Consider the following 26,916-nt stretch of genomic DNA (forward strand, 5'->3'; position numbering starts at 1 on the left):
TTCTTGAAGATGTTTTAAAGCTGGAACAAGCCTTCTTCTGTTGGTGCTTGAACTCTTGCCTGGGAATAACTTTTTTAACCTTAAAAAAAAAAAACCCACTTTGATTCTTCTCTCCCACCCCTTCTTCTCTGTTCTTCTGTTTGCCTAACTCCCCCGCCCTGCTGGCCTCCCCTTTCCTCTCTCCCCCTTATTATTATTCTTAGTGTGTGCGCGTGGACGCTTTTGGAGAGCTGGAAGGGATTTTTTTTCTCCTGACTTGAACATAGGGTGACTTTTAATTTTATTTTTTGGTGTGGATTATCTCTTTGGACCCCGCCGGACTTGGCCTCAGGAAGGCAACCGAGGCTGTCGAAGGCTGCTGGTGCAGAACGCTCTGCTCTACACAAGGGGGTCCCCCGCCCTCCTTCCACTTTTTTTTTTGTTCCTCCCCTCCTTTCCCTCTCTCTCTCTCTCTCTCTCTCTCTCTCTCTCTCCACTCCCCCCCTCTCTTCCCCACTCTTCTCCTCTCCCCCCTCGCGCCCACAGCGTTTGGTGTTGATTCGAGCGGGAAGAGGGGGGTGGGTGGGATCGGAGGGGGAGACCATGACCTCCAGCTACGGGCACGTTCTGGAGCGGCAACCGGCGCTGGGCGGCCGCTTGGACAGCCCGGGCAACCTCGACACCCTGCAGGCGAAAAAGAACTTCTCCGTCAGTCACCTGCTAGACCTGGAGGAAGCCGGGGACATGGTGGCGGCGCAGGCGGACGAGAGCGTGGGCGAGGCCGGCCGGAGCCTACTGGAGTCGCCGGGACTCACCAGCGGCAGCGACACCCCGCAACAGGACAGTGAGTGAGGGGCGCATGCCCGCGGGGGTGTGTGTCCCGGGTCGAGGGCGGGGGTCCGGGCTGGGCGGCTGGAGCCCGCCTGGGGCCAGGGGGAGAAAGTCAGGAACCAGGAGAGGTTGTTGGCAGTGGCCGGAGGAATGGCCGGTCACAGACAGAGGGAAAAGGATGAGAAAAGGAGGGCTCCGCGGAGGACGGAGCCAGGGCGGACGCTGGAGGGAGGCCCTGCGATTGGGGTCAGGGACTCTGTGCGCCGCAGACTCTCGCCGAGGCCGACTGCGCTGCCTCGCCGTCCCGAACGAGTGCGGCTGCCAGATCTTCCCGCTTGCGGGGCGACGGGGCTGGGCTGGAAAAGGGTCCCAGAGCGGAGCAAGTTCGGGGAGCCCGCCCTTTTTGGGAAGGCATTGGGTTAAAGATGCTGAGTCGAGTCCGGAGGGCTTCTTCCGGGTGGCGTAAGCGGGTTGGAGGGCAGACGGGACAGAGGTGGCAGAGGGCACCGCGTAAATCGAGCTAGACCCGCGCTGCTCTGGCTCGGCACCGCGCGCGGGCTCCGAAGGCCGGGTGTGCCGGAGAGGCGGCGCCGGAGCGCCCGGCTAGAAAGCCGGGTCCGCTCTCTGTCCCCGGAGCCACTCTCTGTCCCCGGCTGTTGCGGACACCTGCATAAGGGTTTGAGACCCCCGGTAGAATGAAAGGCCTGAATGACACGGGAAGACTCAGGAGAAGCAAAGGTAGTGTCCTTTAGGGGTGAAACCCGAGCTGCCGCCCCGCATGAGCCCGAACGGGAGAGATGCGCTGGGGAAACGAGGAGCACTGTGTCGCATTGAAGGAGCTCTCCCTACTGGCCCCAAAATTTCCAGAAAAGTCCATGTATAATCTCCCTTCCGCAACCTACCTGATTGGTATCGTGCCCCCAAGGAAATCCCACCTCGCGTTATTAGCTGTACCTCAAAAACTGTGACTCCAAGTGTATCCATACGTCCTGGAGTCTATAACAGACCTGTCACCTGGCTCATCACAGGTGACATGGGGCTGGATATTTCCTACACAAGGTTGTTAGAGTCAGAACTTGGCTGGAAGTTTTTAAATGAGGCTGATCCCTTTCCATGCCATTATTTGCTGACTGCTATTTCGTCTTGGAACCTGGAGCCTGTGGAACCAGGGGGTCCACTGGAATTCTGTGCTTTTCCAAAAACAGTGCCAAGGTCAGATTCTCAGAAAACAGATAGCAAAGCAAACGGGACTTAGAAACAGCTGGAAGCAAGGCCTGTGAAAAGTGGTGGGAGGGCCAAGCTGAAACAGGCCGCAGGGAGAGCCCATCTCTACCGCAGGCTGCCTGCTGTTCGCCCTGCATCCTTGGTCCAGGCCTGGGCTCCCCTTAGAGTTTTTTAGCCAAAAGCAAACTGGGGCCGATCCACCCTACGACGCGCAGAGGCAGAGGGTGATGGGGAGTCTGACCTGGCCTGACACTAGGGCAAAACTGGGCAACTCTGAGGAGTGAAGACCCTGTGTCCCCAAGTCCCGGATAATGCCTAGGCTCAGAGGCCTCCTTGTTGAGGTTACTGGTTTCTGGGGAGCTTTCTGGGGAGCTGCTCAGGCCCAGCACAGCCAGGCAGCATGAGTCAACCACCGAAGGCGTAGGCACTTGTAGCTCAAGAAAATGCACTGCAAAATAATATTATTTTAAAACACTTTACTAGGGAATATTTAAACATACAAAGAGTAGGGTGAATAGTGTTACGAATTTCCATGTGCCTATTACCCAGCTCACTAATTCTGCAAATTCTGCCGTTTTTTTTTTTTTTTTTTTTTTTTGCCATGGCTAATTATTAATCACAACGTTTGTCACTATTCGGAGAACTGAAGGCGGGAGCCACAACAGAAAACAACATTGTGAAGAAACTGCTATATAGAAAATCAGGGTGCGGCAAGGGAGACCAGCCAGGGTTGCTTTGCCCCAAAAGCAAGTGGAGGGCTGTGTAAAGCAGGCCCAGGGTCAGTGGCCGCAGCAAGCCCAGGGCCCACGCAGGCCAGGGCTGGAGAGATGCTGACGGTTCCTGTCGTTTGACTTTAAGTGGACACAGAGAGAGGGGAGTTCGAGTTCATGGTGGCCTTCTAGTGGGTATAGAGCAAGACTGGGCTGAGGAACCCAGCTGGGAAGCACCCCCAAGCTGAGGTGAGGCCGCAGTGGTGGGGAGGCAGCCCAGGGATGGCTCTTTCAAGACCCAGGCCTGGCGCAGCTAAGGCTGCGTTGAGCACATGACAACCGCGAGATGGTTGGGGACAGGCAAAGGGCAGCAGGCAGAGTTGGGGACCGTTTGTCCTGAGGGAAAGGGATGACACCTGTGGGAACCTGCCTGCTTGATACTTGAGCACATCACAGAGTTTCTAGTAGTAAGGAGGCCTAGTGGGGAGTGACCCCAGAAAGGAAACAGATTCTGGGGGAGAGGGTGTTTGAGGACGAATGGTAGACAAACAGTTCCAGAAGGAGGTCGCAGAATGCAGAGCGAGGTGATGGGAATGAGCTGATGGACAGACACCTGGGGCTGAGAAAGTAGCCGAGAAAACACACACACCCAAACACCCCCCACAGACACACACATGCCACAGGCCTTGCTTTCTGGAGATGACCAGGGCCTATCCTAACAAATAGCAGTTGCTTTTAGAAGCAATGTTTCCTCAACCTCCTTCCCCATCTCTGGGATGAGAATAAGAGGGTTTGGTAAGTTGAGTGATAGCAAGTGTCCAGGAGGACCTTTGTCCTTAGTCTTGGGCCCCAACCAGGAGATGCCAAGGAACCTGTCATGAGCTACCTAGAAGTCAGGACCAGTGGAGCCCTGCTGGGCCTCCAGTCCACTGTGGACGGTGAGGGTCAGACTGTGAATCAGAGAAGAGAGGAGTCTCCAGGCAGGGTGTTAGAGCTAGGCTGCCAGCTGCAAGGGACAGCGGAGGGCACCAAGAGTCAGGCGCTTTTAGCAGCCTGCTGGGAGTCTGCTCCAGAGTGAGAAATCATAATCTCCTTTGCAGAGACGAGGAACATTTAAAAGACACCTTTTCCTCTTAGAGCTATATAGAAACAGGTCCTTCCTAAATTTTCTGTTCAGCTGAAATAAGTAAAACAGACTCTACTTACACTTGCAATATTAGATCATTAATACTGCAAATTTTTCTGAATTACAAACTGGACCCATCTTAGCAAAGAGGAGCCACGTACTGTCCAAAGTGAAGGCTTCCCGCTGATCTCCTGCACTCCACACCACAATTCTGTCGCCCTCGCTTTTTATTCACTCCACTTTCCTCTCTGTTGAAGGATTTCTTTCTCCTTTTACTGATACTCCCAGCCTAGTAGATTCCTCAAACTTCTCGGTTCAAATATCTTAAGTGTTTAAAGAAACGGTTCTTTAACACGGTTAGAAATCCAGTGGCTAATGGGGGAGTGTGGAGTGAGAAGGGGGTGGTGGTAGAACAGGGGTAGTCAGGGAGAGGAAAGAGAAACAGGCCATAAAAATAGGCAGACCTACTTCTAGGAGGACGGTGCATCCCGCTGTCATTTCTTAATCTGAACTTCTGCAAACTCTTAAAAAAAAAAAAAAAAGCGCCTGCCTTCCACGTTCCCAACCTCTAAATTAGTGAAACCAGATTGTCCTAATAAGACCTTTCGCTGGAAACACATGTAGTCATAAAAAGGTAGACGGAAAGTCAATTAGACACGCGTGCACACTAGCACACATTCACAAGGCTGTTCTGAGTGTGCACCGGGCGCAGCTGGACCGCGGGCCACGGCGGGATGCAAATGCAGAACAGCGGCGCGGGGAAATCGATTTGTCACAAAGGGAGAGGTGTAAACGCGGCGCGAAGGACTCACCCGCCCAATGCGCCTACCACATTCCCGGGGGCCCATCTCTGCTGACTCTTCTAGGCCAGAGAAACGCCCAGGAGAGCGGGACCGTTCTCCAGGGCGCTCCCTGCTTGGAATTCACATCGGAACATCAATTCCACTGGCGTCTCAATATTTGCAACACCTACAGCGCCAAGAAATTTTCCTATGCGGCACCACCCTGGGGCCCTGGAGCCGGTGCCGCCACTCTGAATCTGGGCCTCAGTTATCTCGATTCAGGGGAGGGAGCGAACGAAATATACCGTTTTAAGCGTAGCCTGGAACTTTTTTCTCTTTAGAGGAGGCAGTGAAATCCAGGATCAAGGGATGTCACTGAGTCCCCAAGGTTGAATGTCAAGTCCAGAAAAGAGGTTGAGAATCCTGTTTACCTTACATGCAGAAGCAAGGGGCATAATGGCCTCCTCTTACCGTTTCGGAGAAATTGACCGCCTAGTGACTCCCTCCCGCTTTGGAGCGAAGGGCGCTTGGAGTTTGAAGCTTCGGGGAGGGGAGCCTCTAAAGTCCGAGGCCCCGGCTGCCTATACTCCCTGGGGCTCCAGATCCCCCAGGTCTAGAAGACAGTGAGTCTGAGTCACTGGCTCCACCGTTCACTTCACTGAGGAGGCCCTGCCCAAGACTCCGGAGCGCCTTTCCCGCACCTTGGGCGTCGCGCAAACCTGCATTTTTGCTCGGCGACCTTAACCTTCCCCGGGCAAGCTCAGGTCAGAGCGTAGGGGCGTCAAGACGGGGAGCAGTAGGTCACTCGGGTCCCTGCAGTTCCTTCGTCTTCCCAGGGGCGTCATTTTAGATTTTACAACACGAGTAAATAAATCATCTCCAAATCAACAAGGTGTCACCCCCCTCCAGCCCCCTGCGAGAAAACCTCAGCAATTTCAGAGCCAAGGAGATCTTCCTATTCCACTGGCTCAGATCAGCTCAGATCCGAATTTTGAACGCCGCTCTGGTCAGCAGACACCTCCGGGAACCTTTTTGTTTTAAATAACATCTATAGATTTTCAACGATGAGGATCCCTAGACCCATTTGAATTTTCTTTTAAAAGATGTGTTTCTTTTACAGTTCCTCTCCCATATCCTGTTTACCTGCTCCCTCTTTCAGCAGGGCCGACAGTCAAAGCAGACCTCCACCTCCTGGAGAACCCCTCTCCTTGGCGGGGGCGCCAGGGACGCGGGTACGAGGAAGTTGCAAATCCGTGCGCGCCTGTGCGTGCGCGGCGAACCCCGCGTGCCTCTCGCTCCTGGCGGTGCGGACTTTCAATGGCTCTGAGAATATGTGTTTATTTTCTACCCTTTAGGAGAGATGGAATCAGCAAAAGCCATAAGGAGTACAATTTTTAGGAATCGGGGGAGTGTATTTGTAGAAAAGGATATAAGGCTTCCTTTTTTTTTTTTTTTTTTTTTTTCCCCCTGAGGGTGGATAAGGGGCCAACTCCCTGTTGCCACTTCGTGTCCAAACATTTACAGAACTACCTGCGCGCCATTGTAATCCGATTGGACGCTCTTTGTCGAATTCTTGGTTTTAATTTGAAGCGGGGCGAGTGCCACTCTCATAGTTTGGGTACACTTTTAACTCCCTTTTCAACAATTCAAAGAAGATGCATATGTCAACAGCATTATTATTTATCCACAAGAATTTGGATTCTTGTAAAATCAAATAGTTTGGTGAGCAGGCTAACAACACTCAGTTAAAAACCAACCACCTCAAAAAGTAATAATAATATCAACAAACTGCCACGAACTCCTTTTCTCTAAATGCTGTTTGTTATGAAATCAGTAAATGCGGAGAAACATTGCTGAGACGTCTAAGGAGGGACAGTCATCGGTGTTTCAGGGTCAGTGGGTTTGTTTTCCGAACAAACGTAAGTTTTTGAGTAAGGAGTCCCCACCGTGGTCTGAATATTAGTAGATTCTTGGCATTGTCATTTGTCTAATTTAGTGAGGCAGCCTCACGGAGGTAGTCGTACAGAGAATTATGGCCTATATCAATTTTAGGTTTAAGACAAAAAGGAAAATCACTTCATTTCACTTGTCCTGGAAGCACTTTTCTTGGTGAAAAAATATCTGGGAAGCCGATTACAGGGGCAAGCCACTTTAGGGGAGGGTAGGGGAACAAAGACACAAATGGTGGTGGGTTAGGGAAATTTTATGAAAGAAAATAAAGAAACACGTCAGAACAAATCAATCACAAACACAAGTGACTTCTCAGAAGAGTCTGAGTACAACTAGAATCAAGGATTCTGCTGTTCCCGGGGTTCTCAAATACAGGAATTTATATAGGTCTGAGTTAGGACCAGAATGCAGTTCTCGGGCACTGCATAGCCTAGTCGCTTTGCTGCACCACGTAATGAGGGAGCTCTAATTCCCAAGAACTTTGGTCCTCATTTTTGCCATTATTGATTTCCCCAGACTCAGCTCCAAATGAGGAATGCATTTGAAAAATGTGTATTAATTTGAATCCCCAAGGCCCGAGTTATGAGAAAGAACAAGGACAGGTCCTCTGGTTCCTATTTTGTCTACTTTCAAGGAGTTATTTGCAAGCGATTGGAAATGCTCTTAACTGCCGCATGAGGAGAGACTATACCGAAACTCTCTTGCAGGAATGGCGGTCGCACCCGGCCAGAACCACAGGCTCTCTTCGACGCTCATCTATTTGGGGGAAGAGGGGCGGGAGACGTTGGGGAGGGAGTAGATTGGGCGAGGGAGAATTAATTCAGTGAAGTAATTCAGTGAAGAATTTTAACTTGTAAAATAAAGACACAGTATCTTAGATTTTAATGTTCTCCATCTCTGCCGGCCGGGACGAAGATGCGAAAACCGCCACCCCACCTCCGCCCTTTTCCTCCCAGTTCCAGGGGCACTGGAGCCCTGGGGCGCAGCGCTCGGCGAGGTGGAACGCACTCGCGAGCCTTACCAGACGCGCCTCTCCTTGCTCTCTCTCGCCGAAAGGGGGCGCATTCCTATCAGGTCGGGGCTGAAACTTAACCCCGGCCTTCAAAAACCCTTGGACTCCCGCGGGAGAGAGAGACGTGCTGGAAGACCCCTCTACACAAGTAGCAAAAGATGAGAAATATCAATAGCGTGAAGTCGCTGCGGGGACCGCGTAAATATATGCTACACATGCGTTTTAACGGAAACATGGACACAGCTGGTAGGCTTTGTGCCTTCCTCTACTTTGAAGCGAGGGTGGTCGGTATTCCAGGGTTAGCAGGAAGTGACAGGAGAAGAGTGGGACTAGATGACCCTGGATAGGTGGGTGCTAGGGCTGATGCCTGGGTTCCAGTGGGAGGGAGAAGGTTCGTCCTTGTGGAGGTGGGTGAGACATTTCTGTAGTTGAACTCCAAGTATTTAAAGAAAGAGGGGCAGTTCTGAGAGACGGAGAGCTGGCAGTAGTAGTGAGATGCTGCAAAACTGCCGCAGAAGCCCTCAGTACCTGAAGTCCTTGGATAGGGCAGAACATTGGCCACCTTAGAGTTAGACCCTAGGATTAGGGTAAGCCTCTTCCCCTCAAAGGAAGAACAATAGCTGCCCCCCCACCGTCTTTTGCGTGCCTGCAACTTGGGCACTCACAACCATTTCCAACCCCTGAATCTGACTCCTGGCCTCCACTGACCCTCCCTTTTGGGGCAAGAGTTTCAAGAGACTTACAGGACAGATGAGGATACACCCTTGTACAACTTGGGATCTTCTACTCTCTTGGTCTGTTTCTCACCCTGACATTGGACGGTCAACAGGATAAGGCAATGCTGGGAACAACAAACTGACAGAATGAATATTTTGTCTTCGTAGCTTCGATGGTAGTTTATACATACCTTCCAAGATAATCTTGAGCTTGGGCGTTCACTAGAAACAGAAGCATGAGGCCAGAACTGGAAGGGAAATTGCTTTCCCACAAACGTTTGTCTGAGAGTAAGAACATTCACCCCATTCACTTAATTTCTCATCATCAGTATGTCATTATATTTTAAAGGACCTCACAGTGCTGGAAGGTGGTGTAGTTATAAATAAGCATAGAAACAGATGGGTACTCTTCCAGTACTCTGAATATACGTGCAGAGGCCAAATCTATTCAAAGACGATTGAGATATACAACTTAAAGGCCAAGGGGCTCAACTCAAATCAATTTTTGAGCCAGGATATGCTAAGTTCAATCAGCTTGACTATGGGCAAAGTGAAAGGCCTAGCCAGCACTTCAGATATATACAGAGAACATGTTTTATCAAGTTTCCGTTGTATTTATCCACACAAATTCATGGTAGTCTGCAAAGATCTTGGTAGAATTGGCTTGGGTCTGTCGAGTGATAGGGAGCCAGTGCCCTGGCCTCCTGAGCTTGTCCACCATCCTTTTCTTCTTTGCATTCATTCCCTGTGCCCCAACTGGCTGTCCAAGATCTGTGTGCTGTGGAGAAAACTAATGCTAGAGGCCACAGAAGCCTCTTAAATGCTGTTCTAGAATCCTCAGGAAAGGAGAGGGCTTTTGAGCAAAATATGTAATGTACTAGGTATTTTCATGTATTTGTCCTCTCTGATGATTCATTTTATAATAGCCAGTTAGAGACTTCTTGGGGATTGAGGTTTGGGAAGCTGGTTACTATTCTGCTTCTTTTTCAAGTAACTCATAAATATATGAAGTTGAAAGTTCTAGTGGAAACAGGCATTGAATCTAAATCTTTATACCTGGACACTGACATATATCACCATTAATCCAAACTGGGAGGTGACACTAAATAATTATGTACATTGTGACTTTTCTTTCCATTTTCTACCAGTGCTACTTTCCTAAATACTGGTCTGGATTACAGCAGTCACATACCACTGGGACAGGCGCCAAACTGTTGTCTGTGCTCAGTAAATGCTTATTAGGTGATAGAATGAGCTCCCTAAGTTTAGTGGATCGCCTTTCTAACCTAGCATAAGTACTAGGCCCCCTCCCCTCCTCTTCCCACTCTAAACCCTTTGCCTTGGAGATCTCCTCTAGGCTCACCATTTTAGTAACCATCTATATACGAGTGACTCCCAGGATGTAGCTTCGAGGCCCGCCCCCCCCTTGGAGCTGCAGATCTATATATGCATCTACCTATTGGACATTTCCATTTGAACAGCACAAAATGCTTCAACCTCAAAAACAACCTAAACATGGCACTAATGAGCTCCTTTTCCCAGTCTGATCCTCTCATAACTTTTTCTGTTTTCCTGTATCAAAACATGTGGGTGCAACACTCAGAAACTTCAGACTCATCCTTGACTCCTTCCTTTATGCCTCTGTCCAATCCAACTCCAAATCCCAACAATTTTACCTTCTAAAATCACTTGAATGCATCTCCTTTTAAGATCTTCACAATACCTCACCTGCACTGCTAAGCCAGCCTCCTAACTAAATGGGTCTGTTTGCATCCATGCTTGTCCTCCTCTATGTGTACATGATGGCAGAGTGGGTATAATAGATCTTCAAAGAATATTGGTTGCATGAATGAGTGAATGCTAGTGCATTTTTTACAAATATATATATTTTTAAATCATGGCTCTCCTCTTCTTTAGAATTCACAATTGCTTTTCATTCTTTTCTATCTCAAGACCAAATTTTTGTCCTGTTCTTTTTTAAAATCACTCTTTACAATATATATATATATATATATATATATATATATATATTTTTTTTTTTTTCGGCGTGTGGGATCCTCCCAGACCGGGGCACCAACCTGTGTCCCCTGCATCGGCAGGCGGACTCTCAACCACTGCGCCACCAGTGAAGCCCTACAATCTATATTTTTATCTCTGCCCCAGCAACCTGCTCATTCACACACAAATGCTGATTCGAACCATTCCCCTACTTTTCCCTAGCACGCCAGTTAGGCTAGTACATGTGCTCTAGTCTCTTTTCTGCTTCTTTGATTCTGATCTGAAATGTCCTTGCTCCATGCCTGTTTTTTGCAAACCCACCCATGCTACCTTTCAAGGTTCTGCTTCCATCACCTCCTTGTGACATCTTCTTTGTCTACTTCTTTTAGACCAAGCAAATCCCTTTTCTCAATGCTTACTGTAGGAATAATCAGTTCCTCTACAAGTACTGCTTAATTCTTTTCTAAATATTTTAAATTGTTAATTTACCTTGAGAATTTTCTTAAGATTAGAAACTTTTTTGGGCGGGGTTTATTCCACAGTTGTAGTAAGCAAATAAATCAAATAGATAATTTTAGGGAGGTATTGTATGGCTCTTCTGTTTACGCAATCTCTAATGCAAGTAATTTTTAAAATATGAGTAATACCAAAGTGCAATACATGCTTATTTTAGAAAATGTATTATTTTGCATTAAAAAGTTTAAATGGGAAAGTCAACTAAATTTCACCACCCTGAGGTAGACACAGGTAACAGTTAGATGTTAAAGTATTTCTTTTTTATTTTTCACACAATGCTTGTATTAATATTCTTTTTTTATATAAATTTATTTATTTTTATTTTTGGCTGCGTTGGGTCTTCTTTGCTGCGCGCAGGCTTTCTCTAGTTGAGGCGAGCGGGGGGCTACTCTTCGTTGCGGTGTGCAGGCTTCTCATTGCGGTGGCTTCTCTTGTGGAGCGTGGGCTTCAGTAGTTGTGGCTTGCGGGCTCTAGAGCGCAAACTCAGTAGTTGTGGCACACGGACTTAGTTGCTCCGCGGCATTTGGGATCTTCCCGGACCAGGGTTCGTACCTGTGTCCCCTGCATTGGTAGGCAGATTCTTAACCACTGCGCCACCAGGCAAGACCATGTACAACATTCTTGATGGCTGATTTTTCTTAATTTTTCAAAGACTGTGTTTCCCCCGAATTAAGAAAACACACACACGTTGAACCCACTTGCTCTCGTCAGAAAAGTTAAACAAACACACAAACAACAAACAAAAGTTCTCCAAGAATGATGAGAGCTGTGACATCACAGTTATTTCCCAGCGTTCTCAAGTTCCAGTGGGTACATTTCCAGCAGTAAAGACCTTCAGAGTAAACAGTTTCTTTTTCTTTTCTGCTTGTTCTAGCTGGGAACCTTCCCTAGACATGAGCACATGTCTCCTTTTGAAATTGGAAAAGCCTGCATAATACCTAAAGGACATTCCAAGACCACAGTTGGAGAGCTACTGCTCAAAAAAAAATCATTTTTACATGATTTAGTAAGAAAAGTGCCACAAAGCAAGTTGGGAAGAAAATATCTTAAGGGACTGAAAATTTTCTATTATTGTAGATCTCTGGATCTTGAATTTTCTTTTATTAAATATTTTAAGACTCATACATGCTTTTGTAGAAAAAAGAGGAGGAAAATGATATATATTTCTCTGTACCCTGTAGAATGATGATCAGGTTGGATAGCAACATATTCCAGGACACGGTAGTGTTTTTTGGCAGAAGAGGAAGCACTTAGAAAAATCAAAGACAATGCATTTATCCAGATATGAAAGTCTGCAGTCCCCCAGCCCTTATTTAAAGTGATAATTGCAGAGAAAATATAAATTGTTATTATGAAGTCTATGTAAAAATCATTCCCAGGCAAAATGATGTTGAAACATTTGCCTGATGAATGCAAATATTTTCTTTAGGGAAAGTATTAACAAATGATATAACATCATGCAGAACAAAATTTTAAAATTATGAATTAGATATAGCTAAAAAATTAATCTTTCTCTTTCTCATGAAAAAGGGGGAAACAGGGAGAGTAATCATCATTTTTGAGGATTAAAAATCACCCTTCCCCAATAAAAGTTTCTGCAGTTTCCCACATTGCCTAGTTTTAAAGGAGGAAAGAAGGAGAACCACCCAGAGAGCTCTTTGCCTACAACCAGATGTGCTGTTCAGCTGCTCTAATCCTCAAGTTCGAGGGAAGAACACAGGATGAATCCTTAACACATTTAAGAAATAAAACGTAATTTGGTTCATTAATCACGAAACTGAAATCTGCAGTTTCGCTACATACATTTCAAAGGCTGAATCCCTTTTGACAAGAGAAGAAGAAAATAATATCACTGCACGTTTGACTGTTATGAGTCTGTTCTAGCTTCCCTCAGGGAAGAAGAGATTTTTCCGTGCGTGATCATTTTTTACTCAGAATATATGAAGTGTTATTTAAATTTATATCTTTTTTTTCCTTTACCCTAACATTCTCCTTTCTCAGGGTGATGAGAATATCTGTTGTCTGCACTGTTTTGGATTTTTCTTTTGTGTGTGTGTGTGTGTGTGTGTGTGTGTGTGTGTGTGTGTGTGTGTTTGAAGATTCAGGGCTACCTTGAACAGCCAGGAAATTCCAGCTGTGCTTGGGTAAGCCTTAAAAGTACAATTGTTTAAACTGAATTAATATACTCAGGCTGCTGGTTTGCTTAATTCTTTTCCCTTATTACTTGTATAAATTGATGCCTTACTTGTCTTAAAGGATTAATAACATTAATAATAGGAATGATAGAGTGAGATAAAATATGAACCTGCTTCACAAACTCTAAGAACATGTGCCAGTGCTATTATGTTTTATAAGGGCAATTCTAAGAAGTAGGTAGGGGTAGCATAATTATTTTTGTTTTACAGATAAGAAAACTGTGGCTTGGAGAATTTTAGTGAGCTACTGTTGAGTGACTTGAATCTTGATCAGGAATCTCTCCTGATCCCATTTTCATTTTTTTCATTGTATCCCACCACCTTTGATGTCAACCAGATTCTTTTAGATACACTGTTATCTAGAGAAACAACACTGAGTTAGGAAGGGGGACCCCAGCATGCCACTTCATGACACACTGCCACGCTGCACAAATCTCTTTTAATCCCTCTGGCTCTTATTCTTCGTTATAAACTGGGCATATAACTTCATTATAAACTGTGCCTATCTTCCTCATGGGAATGTAGCAGGCCAAAAAGACATTGCATGTGTGAAAATATTTGAGAAATAAAGGGCTAAATTTATGTACATTAGTATACCATAAGGAATCAAATGGAGGCTTTTCTAAATTAAGTTATCAAATAAAGATCAAAAACAAGAATGTATTTCAATACATTTATATCCAACTCTCAAAAGCAAGAATACTTAATTTAGATTTAGGGGCACTAGGAGGTTCAAAGCATTTTACTTTGTTTTTAGACAAATCCATATTAAATGATGGGTCTGCAGTTTACTTACTGGTTGACTTTAGACAAGTCTCTGGGTCTTGATTTTCTCATCTAAAAACCTGACACATTAATATCTATCACACAGGTTTATTGTTTGGAATGATGAGATGATGTAAACAAAGACCCTGAATGCTTGCCCTTTCCCTGTTCTCTAAGTCTACAACCTCTCTGACAAGTTCAGGCTCAGTTATGTATTTGATATGGTTTCCCAATCCATGCTGGAGGTCATTTAATGTCACTGAAATTAGGAATATTCCCATCCTCCAAAGTCACAGTCTTACAGCATGTCACTTACCGAGTGACTAGGGAGACATCCGTTTTTGATCTACAGTTCAGAGCTGATGCCTTAGGATTTTTAGCGACACTCCTAAGACCACACCATAAGTTCCTGGCAGAGCCAGGAGTCTGGCTCAGATGTTCCTGACTATGGTCATCTCTTTCAGGCCACCCTCCCCTTCTTTAGCATGAAACAGTATTGCACATATTTTTAAACTTTGAGATGGGACCAACCTTTCATATTTCCACATGCTTCATCCATCACTGAAGACTTTATTGTTACTGAAGCAGACAAACACCCACCCCCAATTTAGACACTGAATTGAATGGAGAATATATGACATATGCTTAGGCTACCAGCTGTCAAGACTTCTTATCCCCGACCTGACACAGCCAGTAAGTTTCCAGGAGACCAATCACGTTAAATTTTCTCTGTAGTATAATATCTCTAACACAGCACTGTCATACCACTCCTCTGAGATTTCTGTGGGGTTTACTTAATTTTTTTGTACATGAATAATACTAAGTTAAATGTGATTATATATAAAGTTGCCATTCTTTTGCCAACTTAGATTTCCTAACCAGTTGAGTAAGATAAACATTCTGTTCTCAGTTTGATACGCGACCTGCTTTCATATGTATGGCTTTGAAATCTGATAAACCTGGAAGACATACAGACTGCATTTCTATATCATGAAGCATCCAGGACTCTTTATGTATTTTTTGCCAAGCAAATAACGATTAAATCTTCCTGGCATTTTTCTGTAATAGAACAGCATGGCTAATGCTTGTGGTGCATGTGGAGAAAATGGGTCACTGTGGGTGAGGCACTTTGAAGACGGTTTATTTCAAGACGTGTGCTAGCTGTCTAGAGAAGCAGGGTACCATGTACCTTCTGCACATGATAGATGAGAGGCAGATCATCTCTTAAACACGCTCAGTGGGTATTAGTCAGAGATTAGGAGCAGAGCTTTGTTGGGAATATCAGTTCCGACATATGGAAAAGAGTTTGTGTGTTTGCTAAAAATGCTTTGTGTGCTTTACAGTGTTATGTAGTCTCTAATTGGGGGTGTAGATAACTGGGTTACTGCTTTCCTTTAGGGAGCATGGAGTCCTTCCTCATCCAGGAAAATTATCCTTTGTTCCTTATATTCTTCCTTTCTTTCTCCTATATACATCTCTCCCATGTGCAGTTCATTTCTAATGATTTAGAGAAAAAGGATAAAGAGAAATAACAGGTAATCTGATTCTTTCTCTAATACACTTGCAATCTAATCCTGTGTATTGTAAAGTGTGATCCCTAACTCACCCGCATGCATCAGAAAGAAGAGCCTTAAAATGCAGATTCCAAGGGCACACCCACACCCAGTGAATCAGAATCTACCAATCATGTGCATTCTAAATATCCTGGATGATTTTTATATACCGCAAAGTTTGAAAACACTGATGTACACCACTTTCTCTCATAGTAATTGGTATTGAATGATGTTTCTTTGTGACATCCACTGTGTTTTATGTGTTCCATTGTTAATTTAACTCTCCCTAAGTGTCAATCTTATTTTTTCAACCAGGTGTATAAAGTTTTGAAGACAAGGGCAGAGAGGCAGGTATTTTATAACTTCAGAGTGCTTATCACGGTGCTTTTCACGTTGTAGATGGCTTAATAAAAAGCATTTATTAAATAAATGAATGCATGAACAAAGTGGGAGATAAAAAGAGCACACATAAAGCACTCACTAGGTGCCTGGCACTGTTTTAAATGCTTCACATAAAACAAAGAAAAACAGTTTGAGGCAATTATTGGGGGTTGTAAAAATCCTATGATAAATTTTCAGTGATTGTTATCTCAGTTCTTCTTTGAGAAGAAAAATGTTAAAGAAGGGGCAATCTATCACACAGATACTAATATTTGCAATTTCACTTTAGTTTTAAGTAAGTTTTCAGATGAAAGCTTGCCACATTTAGAAAGTGATAGTTCAGTATTTTGTATCTTTTTTTTTTTTACAAAGTCCTTCCTTTCTGATGGTTGATAAAGTACAGTTTTTCTAATATTTATGCAATTTTGTGTACTTATCTTCTACATGGTCTGAGAAAGCCAAGTTTTAGTTTACCCTTTTTTCAGACATTGACATTGGATTTTGAAATTTCAACATAACTTCTCCAAGTTTGCCATGTTTAGAGACAAATTTATTCCCTTAGTGGGCACATACATTAGCTTGGCACATACTAAAGTTACATCTCAAATATCTCCTTTTAAGGTGTGTTCCAGGGCTTTTGCCCTAAATGGATTTTTCTGCTAAATATCAGGCTTAGCTTTTTTCTACTGAAGTATATCTAATTCATAACTTGCCGTTCAAAGAGTGTGGAGGAGATGTGGATGGCCTCTTAAATGACAGACCATTCAGTTAAAAAGGAAGTGCATTTAGAAAGTCAGGGTTAGTGTGATTTTAGAAAGCTCAGAGGAAGAGAACAAGAAAGGAGGACCTTTGCAGAGATGGGAAGGGGCAAAAACCAAGGGGAAAGGCTTTCCTGGAGTCATATCTGCAGCAGAGACCACTGCTGAGTTACAGGCCTCTAAGCTCATCTGGGATCCTTTGGTGACCTAAACTTTGCTCTAGTGGTTTATGACATCACTGGCACCCCCTTAGTGGAATTACAACTTCATAATTTACAGTTAGCTGTTGTTTATTTTATATTTAATCATTTGTGGAGCATACTGGCAGTATACTCAGGGGAACTATGTGGTTGTGCTCCTGCAAATCTTGTTGCATAATTAAGTACGTAAGAAGTAATTCACCCAGTGTCATAACATCCCATATTTCAGGTCTTGCAGATGCTGGCCTTGGTTGTGATTGTCCTGAAAGTTAGCCCTGCTGGCTCACCTCCTCAATGAGTTTTTCTTTGGGCTGAACAGTTACCAAAGACAGCTGGGCTTCCTGGTTTAACTACAGTTTTCTAAGTAGCAAGCATAATGCTTCCATAGAAAGATAATCCTCTGTGTGATATTAACTTCTATGATGTAACTGTAAAATGTGTTTCTATTCCTATTAACCCAAAAGAATGTTAAATGTATCAATGGTATAACAAAGAAGGTTCTTGAGTTAGCAAAGGGAATTTGGATTAGTCTCTATATTTCTCTGTGTTTGGCCCTGCGGCTCAGAGATGATACCACTTATCTAATGTCTTTGGATCTTTCAATGGAGGAAGGGAGCTAAGGGAAAGAAATTAGGATTTATTGAGCACTCATCATGACCAGGTACTGTGTCGGGTGATTTATACTACTTAATACTGTTTAAGTTTTCACAATAATGCTGAGTGGTAGATATTGTCATGCCCGCTTTACAAATAGGGTTTTGAGACTCAGAAGGGGCAGAGCAACTTGCCTAAAGCCTCAAAGTTAATCCTGACAAAACCAGAACCTGTCTTGACCCCTCTGGTAACCCATATTCTGTTATCCTATCACTTATCCTCCAGTGGCTAGAAAAGTGGAAGAAGAGGATTGAGTTGAATGGCTTTTCTGTGACGTTTAGTCCGTGGAACACAGGACTCCTGTAACTGGGGTACTGGACTGTTCACTGGGCTTACAAGTTAAAAAATGCAAATAGTCCTTTAGAAAATTATAGTTTTGCAAAGAAAACCCCTCGTGTCGCTGGATACTTCAATGACAGTTAAGCAGCAAAGTTGAGGTTAATTACAGGGCTCAGTGAACTTGACTGGAAGGGTGAGCTGAAGATAGTACCGGAGAAGAGATTAGGAGAGCCAGAGAGCTTTCCTCAAGATAAGGACTTGATTTTGATCATGGCTCTGACCTGGAACATGCCACCCAGCCCCTCTGAGCTATAATCCTCTCAAATAGAAAGCCTATCAGTATAGTTTTTACAAGTCCATTGAAGATTAAATCAGGTATATATGGATCTTCTTTACCTTATCTCACAAGTGGTACAAATCTTTTAAATTGTGTCAGGTCTAATACTGGATTAAATACTGGATTAGAATATTGAAACAAAATGACAGGTCCAAAATTTCTGGTTATATTCTTTCCTGCTATGGAAATGATTTTTTTTAATAGCAAAGAATAGGGTTTTATTTGAAAGAGTCAGTCTGATTTGGTTGTTTGGAATTGGAAATTCATTCACAATGTTATAAGTGGTGATTAGGGTCCCAGGAAGCCTCCAGCAGACTAGTAAAAGTATGATATAGATGAACAGTAGTGATGATGGAGACATCCAGAGGGTTGTGTCCTGGAAGGAAGTGTCTCAGGGGCTCAATAGTGAGGAGGAAAGGGCTGTCTTTCCCTCTTTACTGGTATAGACCAGTGCTGGGAAAAGTTTAGAACTGGATGAATTTTATCTCTGGCAGCCTTCTTTAGCACTTACCCTCTGACCACCAGTGTATGAATTCAGCCCTTCTCTCCTGGCGCTCTCATGTCATTTATGGTGTGGTCTCTTTGCCCGGTTTCTTTAAGAATGCGACTGAGGTTTTGGTGCCTCAATCATCCTTCCTGCTCACCCCTCTTCTTTCTTAGTTCCCAGTGATAAAGATTAACACACAGAACAGTAGTTTAATGGGAAATGATATACTGAATTTTCATCATCTGCACGACACTCAGTAAACCCCAGGCAGCCCAAGGGCCCATCTTCTGAGATTTGCTGATGAAACAAAGTTGGAGGCCTAAGTTTAAGTCTGTCATGATTGTGGAACAGACTCCCATTCCACTGCCTTTTCTGTTCCTCTCACTCATTTTCTCATGTTTGGCAACTATGTTTTGAGTACCTGCTGTGTGCCAGTCACTATTCTAGGTTTTGGGGATGAAGCAGTGAAAAAGACAAATTGTTTCTTCTCATAAACCTTACATTTTCCTGGGAAAGAAAGGTGATAAACCTGTACATAAACGAACAACTAGATAAATGATTCAATTACACATGATGCTAAGTCCTATAAAGGAAATGAACAGGATTATATGAGCAAGGATATAATGAAAAGAAGGAGCTAACCATGAGGAGATGAGAGTAAAGAGCCTCTCAGGCAGTGGGAATAAACAGCAAGTGCAAAGTCCCTGTGACAGGTACAAACTTTTTTTTTTTTTTTTTTTTTTTGCGTTACGCGGGCCTCTCACCGTTGTGGCCTCTCCCATTGCGGAGCACAGGCTCCGGATGCGCAGGCTCAGCGGCCATGACTCACGGGCCCAGCCGCTCCGCGGTATGTGGGATCTTCCTGGACCGAGGCACGAACCCGTGTCCCCTGCATCGGCAGGCGGACTCTCAACCACTGCGCCACCAGGAAAGCCCAACAGGTACAAACTTGATAGGTCCAAGGAACAGAAAGAAGGTCAGTGTGACTGGAAGATAGCAAATGATAGGAGTTTGGCAGATGAGATCAGACATAGGTAGGGGCCAGGTGATAGTGATCACAGTGAGGAGCTGGGCTTATATTCTACGTGTGATGGCAGTGGGAAGCCAGTGGAGAGATTTAAGCTGGGGAGTTTTGTAATCTGATTGATGAATTTAAAAGAACAATATGACTGCTATATGGAAAATAGATATTAGAGGGGAAAGGAGAAGCAATTAGGCCAGGTCGGGGGCGATGGTGTTTTAAACCAGCTGTATGGATGAAAAGCTGAGCATCGGTGGCAGGCACCCAGACTGTGCTTACTATAGGGGCCTAGGAGGCTGATGGGAGCCAGCTGGCTTAGTAGATAAAAGAGGCCTTGCCTGGAGGACTGACCCCAGGTGCTTACTTTTCTTAGCCTCATCTTTTCTGTATTTCCTTACCCAGGTTTTCTCTCAAACTTGCAAGCCTTTTCTCAGGGAGCTCCCTGGAATCAGTTGACAAAGAAGAGGGAGTGGTTGGGTGCAGTGCAGTGTGAAATGTGGGCAATTTTTTTTCTCGAGTTTGTGATTTGAAAAGTTTGAGCCTGTAATTCAGGTACTGCCTGTAATTTTCCCAGAAAGGAAGGATTCTGTTTTAAGTTTAAGTTCCAAAGCAGCCTCTTTGTAATTTAACAAAACATCAGAAGGTAGTGTTCCTAACAACCACAATTCAGATACTGATAACTGAAATGCCTTGAGACGTTCTTCTCTTCGTATTTCCTAGGTTGGAGTTCCTCCCCTTTAGTGTGTGTGCATTAATGCAGTCAAAGGTCAGAAGTCAGTGAGGTCTTTTCTCCAAACAATGAAATAGTACGCAGAGTTCAGATGAGCTCAAATCACAGCATTCTACCTACCACTGGTCATCCAGCTAACAAGTATTTATTGTGTTCCGCACCATGTCAAGCACTTTGGAGGATACTAAAGATGCATATGACATGGGCTTTTGCCAAAAAAAAGCCAATCATCTAATTGGTGAGATGAATCTAATACTGGCCCTCACATAGCTCACCTTCAGTGTAATTTTAACACGTCCAATCCTGAGATCACCAGTCCTCCATACCTTTCCTCCTCTTTTCCCTATCACTCAAGGGTACCTCAGGCTACCAGGTGGTGCCAGCTCAAACTTTCAACAGCAACTGCAACTCCTTCCTGTCTTCTGTTCTACATGCCTGTTTCTCGGGGCAGACATCTTGTCTCACAGGGGCTTGATCAGATCTTTCCTTACAGTTCTTTACAGATGGAATTTTCTGTGACCTGGAAGTGATTCTAAACTGGAGGAAGAATTTCAAACATGTAAGAAACCACTAGTTGGAAAGAAGAAACTTTGAATAGATACATCTTGCTTTTATTTATTTTTTATTTTTAAAAATTTTTATTGGAGTATATTTGATTTACAATGTTGTGTTAGTTTCAGATGTACAGCAAAGTGAATCAGTTATACATCTATCTACTCTTTTTTTGATTCTTTTCCCATATAGGCCATTACAGAGTGTTGAGCAGAGTTCCCTGTGCTATACAGTAGGTTCTTATTAGTTATCTATTTTATATATAGTAGGGGGTATATGTCCATCCCAATCTCTCAGTTTATCCTCCCCCCCCTTACCCCCTGATAACTACAAATATGTTTTCAATATCTCCTCTTGCTTTTAAAGAATATTTTGAACCTCCAGTACTTTAAGCATTGTGCAGCTTATAGTACCACGAGAGTTAAGAAATGCCTCATTATCTCATCTTCCTCAGCATTCTAAACCTTCTAACACTTCTCATGATTTTCAAGTTATTTGGCAAATGATGTTATAGTCAGCATAAATGTACAAGTATGCAATCAATTAAACAGACCACACAGAGAAGTTCAGTAGTTGGAAAGAAAAACTGGACTTCATATAAACTGAACCTTGGAACAAGATGACAGTCCCCTAACTCTGAGACTAGAATTCAGAGACAGTTTATTAATTTCTTAACACAGGGAATTTAGACAATATTTTTCCTGAGGCTGAAATAGTGGCTTTGCAACAGGGCTTATTTGAGGTTTTATTAGGCTTCTCACTTCTTCTGAGCTTCCACTAATGTCTTTATTAATGATCTGAAAAAAGGAGCAGAGGAAATTGGGTCAGGATAAATCATTTTACACCAGTGGTGGCTGGAACTAGCCCTGCACATCTCCTGATGCAGGGGGACACAGAGGACAGTGTGAGGTGGGGAAGCCCTGCAGCCTGACAAGGCTGGTCATAGTCAGCTCAGACCTGGGAAGGCTGGTCAAAGGGTAATGCAAGTCCTGACTAGTAGCTGACTAGGGAACAACTCATCAGTTCTCAGAAGGCTGATTCCAAGCCAGAGGATTTATGGAGGCAATCTGCAAGACACAGTGAAGAGGGAAGATGATTTGGGAATTACAGTGCTTTCATCCAGACTAGGAAGTTTAAAAAATATTTGTTTTGGTAGGTGAAGAATATGGAATTTGAAATCAGAATATCTAGATTTCAGTTCTGCCTATGTGTGCCACCCTTGGCCTCTATTACCCATCTGTAAAATGGAATGATAATGCATGCTTGATTTGTCTTTTTTTTTTTTTATGGAGTCTTGAAGGGGGCACAACATGGAAGAAAAGATGTATATGAGAAGAAACTAACACAACATTGTAAACGAACTATACCCTAATAAAAATTAAAAGAAAAAAAGATGTATGTGGTTTGAGGTCTGATCAACACTACTATAAAACTCTAGTATAACAGAAGGGTAGCAAACTGCTAGGGAATCAGACGGTGGATTTTTCAAACTAGCAGGGATACATGAGGAAAAGCTTCCTGGAAAAGGCAGCATTTGAACGGGACTTGGGTGTAGTAGAATTTTTTTACAAGTTGGAACATTGTGAGTTAAGAACAATATAAACACTAAGCAAGCAAATTTCAAATGGACATGTACCTGTTCAATCCCACAAGGACGCTTGCAAGCAGAAGGGTGAGGCCTGTGAATTTCCTTGGCAGTAGCTGACATTGCTTCACTCTGTTATAGTTAAAAATATAGACCCTCCGCCTCCAGGCTGTCAATCTAGGCACCTTTCACCAGCATTAAACTCACTTAAAAATGATTTGAAACAACATTACATTTAAAAAAAAAAAAAAAAAAAAGCCTGGTAGATTTTTAGTCAAGGGTACAAAAAACAAGTTGCTGTTTGTGTTCCAGATACTTTTTAAAAAATATGGTCTGGTGAGTGGAGAATGGCAGCTTGGAAAAAATGCTGGCTTTTAGAGGACCAGAAAACCTAAGAGGGCAAAAGCGGGCAGCTCTGCATTTTATAACCCAGCTTTTCTTTAAAAGGAGCTATTGGAGACCCTGGAAAGGGGGGAAGGAGAGAAGTGGGGAAGAGAACTCATTCAAATAATCCCATGGTTTTCAGCAAGGTCAAAAGTCTGAGAGTTCTGTGGTGCCTTGGGGAGTGGGACTAAGGAAAATGTGACTTGGCAAGGTCAGCAATTTCTGACACTCATTCAAATTCTAGCCTTAGGAGGGTAGCTATTTGATGAGAACAGGGGAAGAGGTGGCATGAATAGATGACATTTAACATCAGTAGGAGACAGGCGGCTGCAGCAGCTTGTGCGCTCAATTCCAGGAGAGACATTTCCAGAGCAAACAGCGTCACCTCTTAATTGCCTGCATATGGATTTCCCACTTGGTGGATTCTTTTAATGTCGATGGTTGCTGTCTCTAACTTGCACGTTCCAGAGGTACTTAATTTCATTATCCCAGAGACTGCACGTTGAGAACCCAAAATCATCTGGAAACGAAACCTAGGCAAAACTTGTTAGAAATGTATACCTCCTAGGTAAACGAAAACAAAGAAACTATATAATATTTTTCAAGCATAAATACAGAAGGCTTCTGGACTACCTTTTGTTTTGGGGAGTGGAACTAACATTCATTGAGTACCTTGTAAATAGTCATGGCTTGCTTCTCTCCATTAGTTAGAACAATCGATAATTGATTGGACACTTCCTCATCCCCACCCCAAATCCAAGTCATTTAAGCGTTTTTTAATTAGTACTAGGCTCTTTCCAGAGTAACACAAATTTAAACAAAAAGCATAGTTTCTATGATATTAAGAGCTTCTTTTAGAAAGGTCACCTTGACCACTTAGGATCCTTTTTTTTACAGGTCAGAATATTGTGAGTCAATATAAACAGTAAACAGGCAAATTTCAAACTCCATACGTGAAAGCTGGTTTTTATTTATTTATTTTTAATAAATTTATTTATTTTATCTTATTTATTGTTTCTGGCTGTGTTGGGTCTTCGTTGTTGCGCGTGGGCTTTCTCTTGTTGCGGCGAAGGGGGAGCGACTCTTCATTGCGGTGCGTGGGCTTCTCATTGTGGTGGCTTCTCTAGTTGCAGAGCGCGGGCTCTAGGTGCACGGGCTTCAGTAATTGTGGCACGTGGGCTCAGTAGTTGTGGCTCACGGGCTTAGCTGCTCCGCGGCATGTGGGATCTTCCCGGATCAGGGCTCAAACCCGTGTCCCCTGCATTGGCAGGCAGATTCTTAACCACTGCACAGCCAGGGAAGCCCTGGTTTTTAAATAGTGAGAAAGTGTTGGCGTCATACACTTACAGTCTGTTGCTATATTTGGTGAACAAGTCTGTGGGAAGTACTCATGGATATTAAACAAGGAGGACTCTTGATCTACAAACCTTCCTCTCTCACCTCTTAACGGAAATTTATTTGGATGTTCAGGGATGCTCCACAACTTCTGTGAATTCTTTCCTCTGTATCCTGTGCTAAGCCAACAGGAGAAGAGCTTTGCTCTGAGAGAGAGGCAGGGCCCACCGGCTAAGAATGTGGACTTAGTATAGCAGCCCATTCCCTCACTTCATGTTCTGTGGTTACTCTCTGAGCCCCACCTTTCTCTTCTCCAAAACGAGGAGTACAAAGCCTCCCATATAGGGCTACTGTGAGCATCCAGTGAGATAATGTATTGAGCGTGGTTAGCGCTGTGCCTGGCATGTAGCAAATGCTTGCAGAATGGAAGTTATTTTATAATAAGCACTTGATCCTTATTTTACAATTGAGCAGACACTGTGGAGTCCTTTATCACTCAGCCATAAAAACTGTGTGAATATTTCCTTGAAATATTTGTAAACATCTGGAAACAATTTAGTCCGAGGACACTTTAGGTAACTAAAGGGACTCATTCTTAAAATGAATATATAGTCTCAGGAGACTCTGGGGTCAGAGAGCAAGTGACCAAATACTTCTACTCAATCCAGAAAGCTTTGTGGTGAGAGAGAGGGAAAAAGAAGGAGGGAGAAAGAGAACGGGTGGGAGAGAAATAGATTTTGCTTAAAGCTAAGGATCAAGCATATTTTGTTTGAGAAGCAACATGTTGCTTACTCTATGATTTAAAAGTCAAAGCATCTAGGCTATATATCTATTCATTTGCTGAGTGACCTCTAAATCCAGTGGAGTGCCTCTCTAAAAATTATTATTGTTATTATTATTATTAAATCTATTAACCTAGAGATCTTGGGAGATAAAGCCTAGAACTGCCTGCTGAATTTGGACCTCGAAGCGGTGTAAAATCACTGAAGGGAAACATTAACACTCAGAGTACAACGTGGATCAGAAAAATGTAATGTTACATAGTGTAAAGAGATATCTGTGGAATTGGGCTATACTTGCAAAAATGGAGGTATTTGGATTTTTTTCTACTTTTCTTAGGCATTGCCTTTTTTTTTTAACCAATCCATTTGAAAAATCAATTGGCTTTTTAAATTTTGCTCTTAAAGATAACACAAAGCCAGGTGTGTTTTGAGGGTTCCCAACTTTTAGCCCTTCAAAATTAATTTCAGATTCATGCTCGGGATAATCTAGACTTTAGAAATTTATTTAGTTGTAAAATTTTATTCAAAAAATTCTGGGCATTCTTATTTATTTAGCCAAATAAGGACATTTATATAAACTTCCTACTCTTTTCTGACTATATCGTTTCATAAAGAAAAGGATACTATAACACCAAAATAATAAAATGACTATAATCTCAGAATAAAACATATGGGTGCACTTAACTTATGAAGAAACTCGCTGCTTTGTACTTATTTCCTCCCCATTTTATATTGGAACCTTGAAAGCTTTGTCTTTGTTCTGAGGACTGTTGACTCGGAATCTCTGATCTAGGTATTTTTTGCCTCCTATATCTTCACTATATAATGGCTGATTTTGTTACTGAAACTCATTTGATGATTTCGTGATGACCCTAGTTCAAGTAAAATTCATATTATTCTTTAGCTATGCATTTTCAGTTCTTAGTTCTGTGACAATAAAATTATCATCAATATGCCTTAACAACCAATTACATATTTAAAACCAGATGAAAGATAATCTGAATAAAAAGTAGACATTTGAGACTTTTTTTCAGGAATTATTGATTTGAAGCTGTACTCAATCCATCGGGATCTATTTTTTCCTTATCCACTGGTACCCAAGTTCAGATTCCCCAGCTTCTTAGGGACAGTGATAGGAAAACTTGACTAATTTTCAGTTACTTCAAAGCACCTAATGAAAATATATGTTTACTCTCTACAGACAAAGAAAAAACTTTACGATTTCTTGATTGGATTGATATTAACTTACTGTCACTCTGTGGAACATTGTATAGCTCTTAGAATACAGTAGGGACTTATTAAAGAGTTGATTGAACGCATAATGAATGATGATATTCCTGGCTATCACAGGCTAAACGACACCTTAGACTGACAATTTTGAGTTTACTTAATGAAAATAACAAATGATAGTTTATTTTCCGGTAGAGTTTTTAAAACATGGAATCTATGGTGGGGGGAAGGTAGTCCATGGAACTGAAAAGATTGACAGCATTCTTTTCTTGCGTGAAGATGTGAGTGGAAACAGGCTGTGCTTTGAGGGACTTTTGTGCACTTAATCTTTATGTTTGTGACCAGAAGTCTATGCCAAGAAGCATGTGATTTTTTTTAACTTTCAGTATATGATTCTAAGGTCCTGATGTTTATCAGCTCAAAAAGAAATCCTTTTCATTTCTTAGATATTTTTCTTGCTTTCGGACACCAGGTGGCGATATGAGGTGAGATGTGGGGAGCTTGGGGCCCTGAGGCTGGATTATGTCAGAAGACAGATAAATTTAAAAAGGGAAGGCGTTTTAACGATTTGCCTGTATTTTGGCTGAGAAAGGCTAGATTGGCATTCATTATCTGTATGAAACACTTTTCTCACCAGATTTCAGGCACTATTTCACTTGGAAAATTCAGGAGCTACCAGAAGGTCTGTAGCTTCTGCTAACCTTTTTTTTTTTTTTTTTTTTTCGGGAACCGTTGCGGAGCACAGGCTCCGGACGCGCAGGCTCAGCGGCCACGGCTCACGGGCCCAGCCGCTCCGAGGCATGTGGGATCTTCCCGGACCGGGGCACGAATCCGCGTCCCCTGC

At 43.3% G+C, this 26,916-nt stretch overlaps 1 protein-coding gene across 2 annotated transcripts in view; it reads left to right on the forward strand.

The window, feature by feature from the left end:
* The first annotated feature begins 338 nt into the window (after positions 1-338).
* PRRX1 (paired related homeobox 1) overlaps positions 339-26,916 on the forward strand; it is a 73,384-nt gene continuing 46,806 nt past the window's right edge. Inside the window, exon 1 of one of the 2 annotated variants that reach the window (XM_007458135.1) lies at positions 339-823. In XM_007458135.1, the coding sequence (XP_007458197.1) occupies positions 583-823 (241 nt within the window). In that variant the 5' untranslated portion in view covers positions 339-582. The remainder of the gene's footprint in view (positions 824-26,916) is intronic. The other variant, XM_007458136.1, reaches the window with a different exon arrangement.

The sequence above is a fragment of the Lipotes vexillifer genome, unplaced genomic scaffold (genome assembly GCF_000442215.2).
Source record: "Lipotes vexillifer unplaced genomic scaffold, Lipotes_vexillifer_v1.1 scaffold189, whole genome shotgun sequence".
Taxonomy (NCBI): Eukaryota; Metazoa; Chordata; class Mammalia; order Artiodactyla; family Lipotidae; genus Lipotes; species Lipotes vexillifer.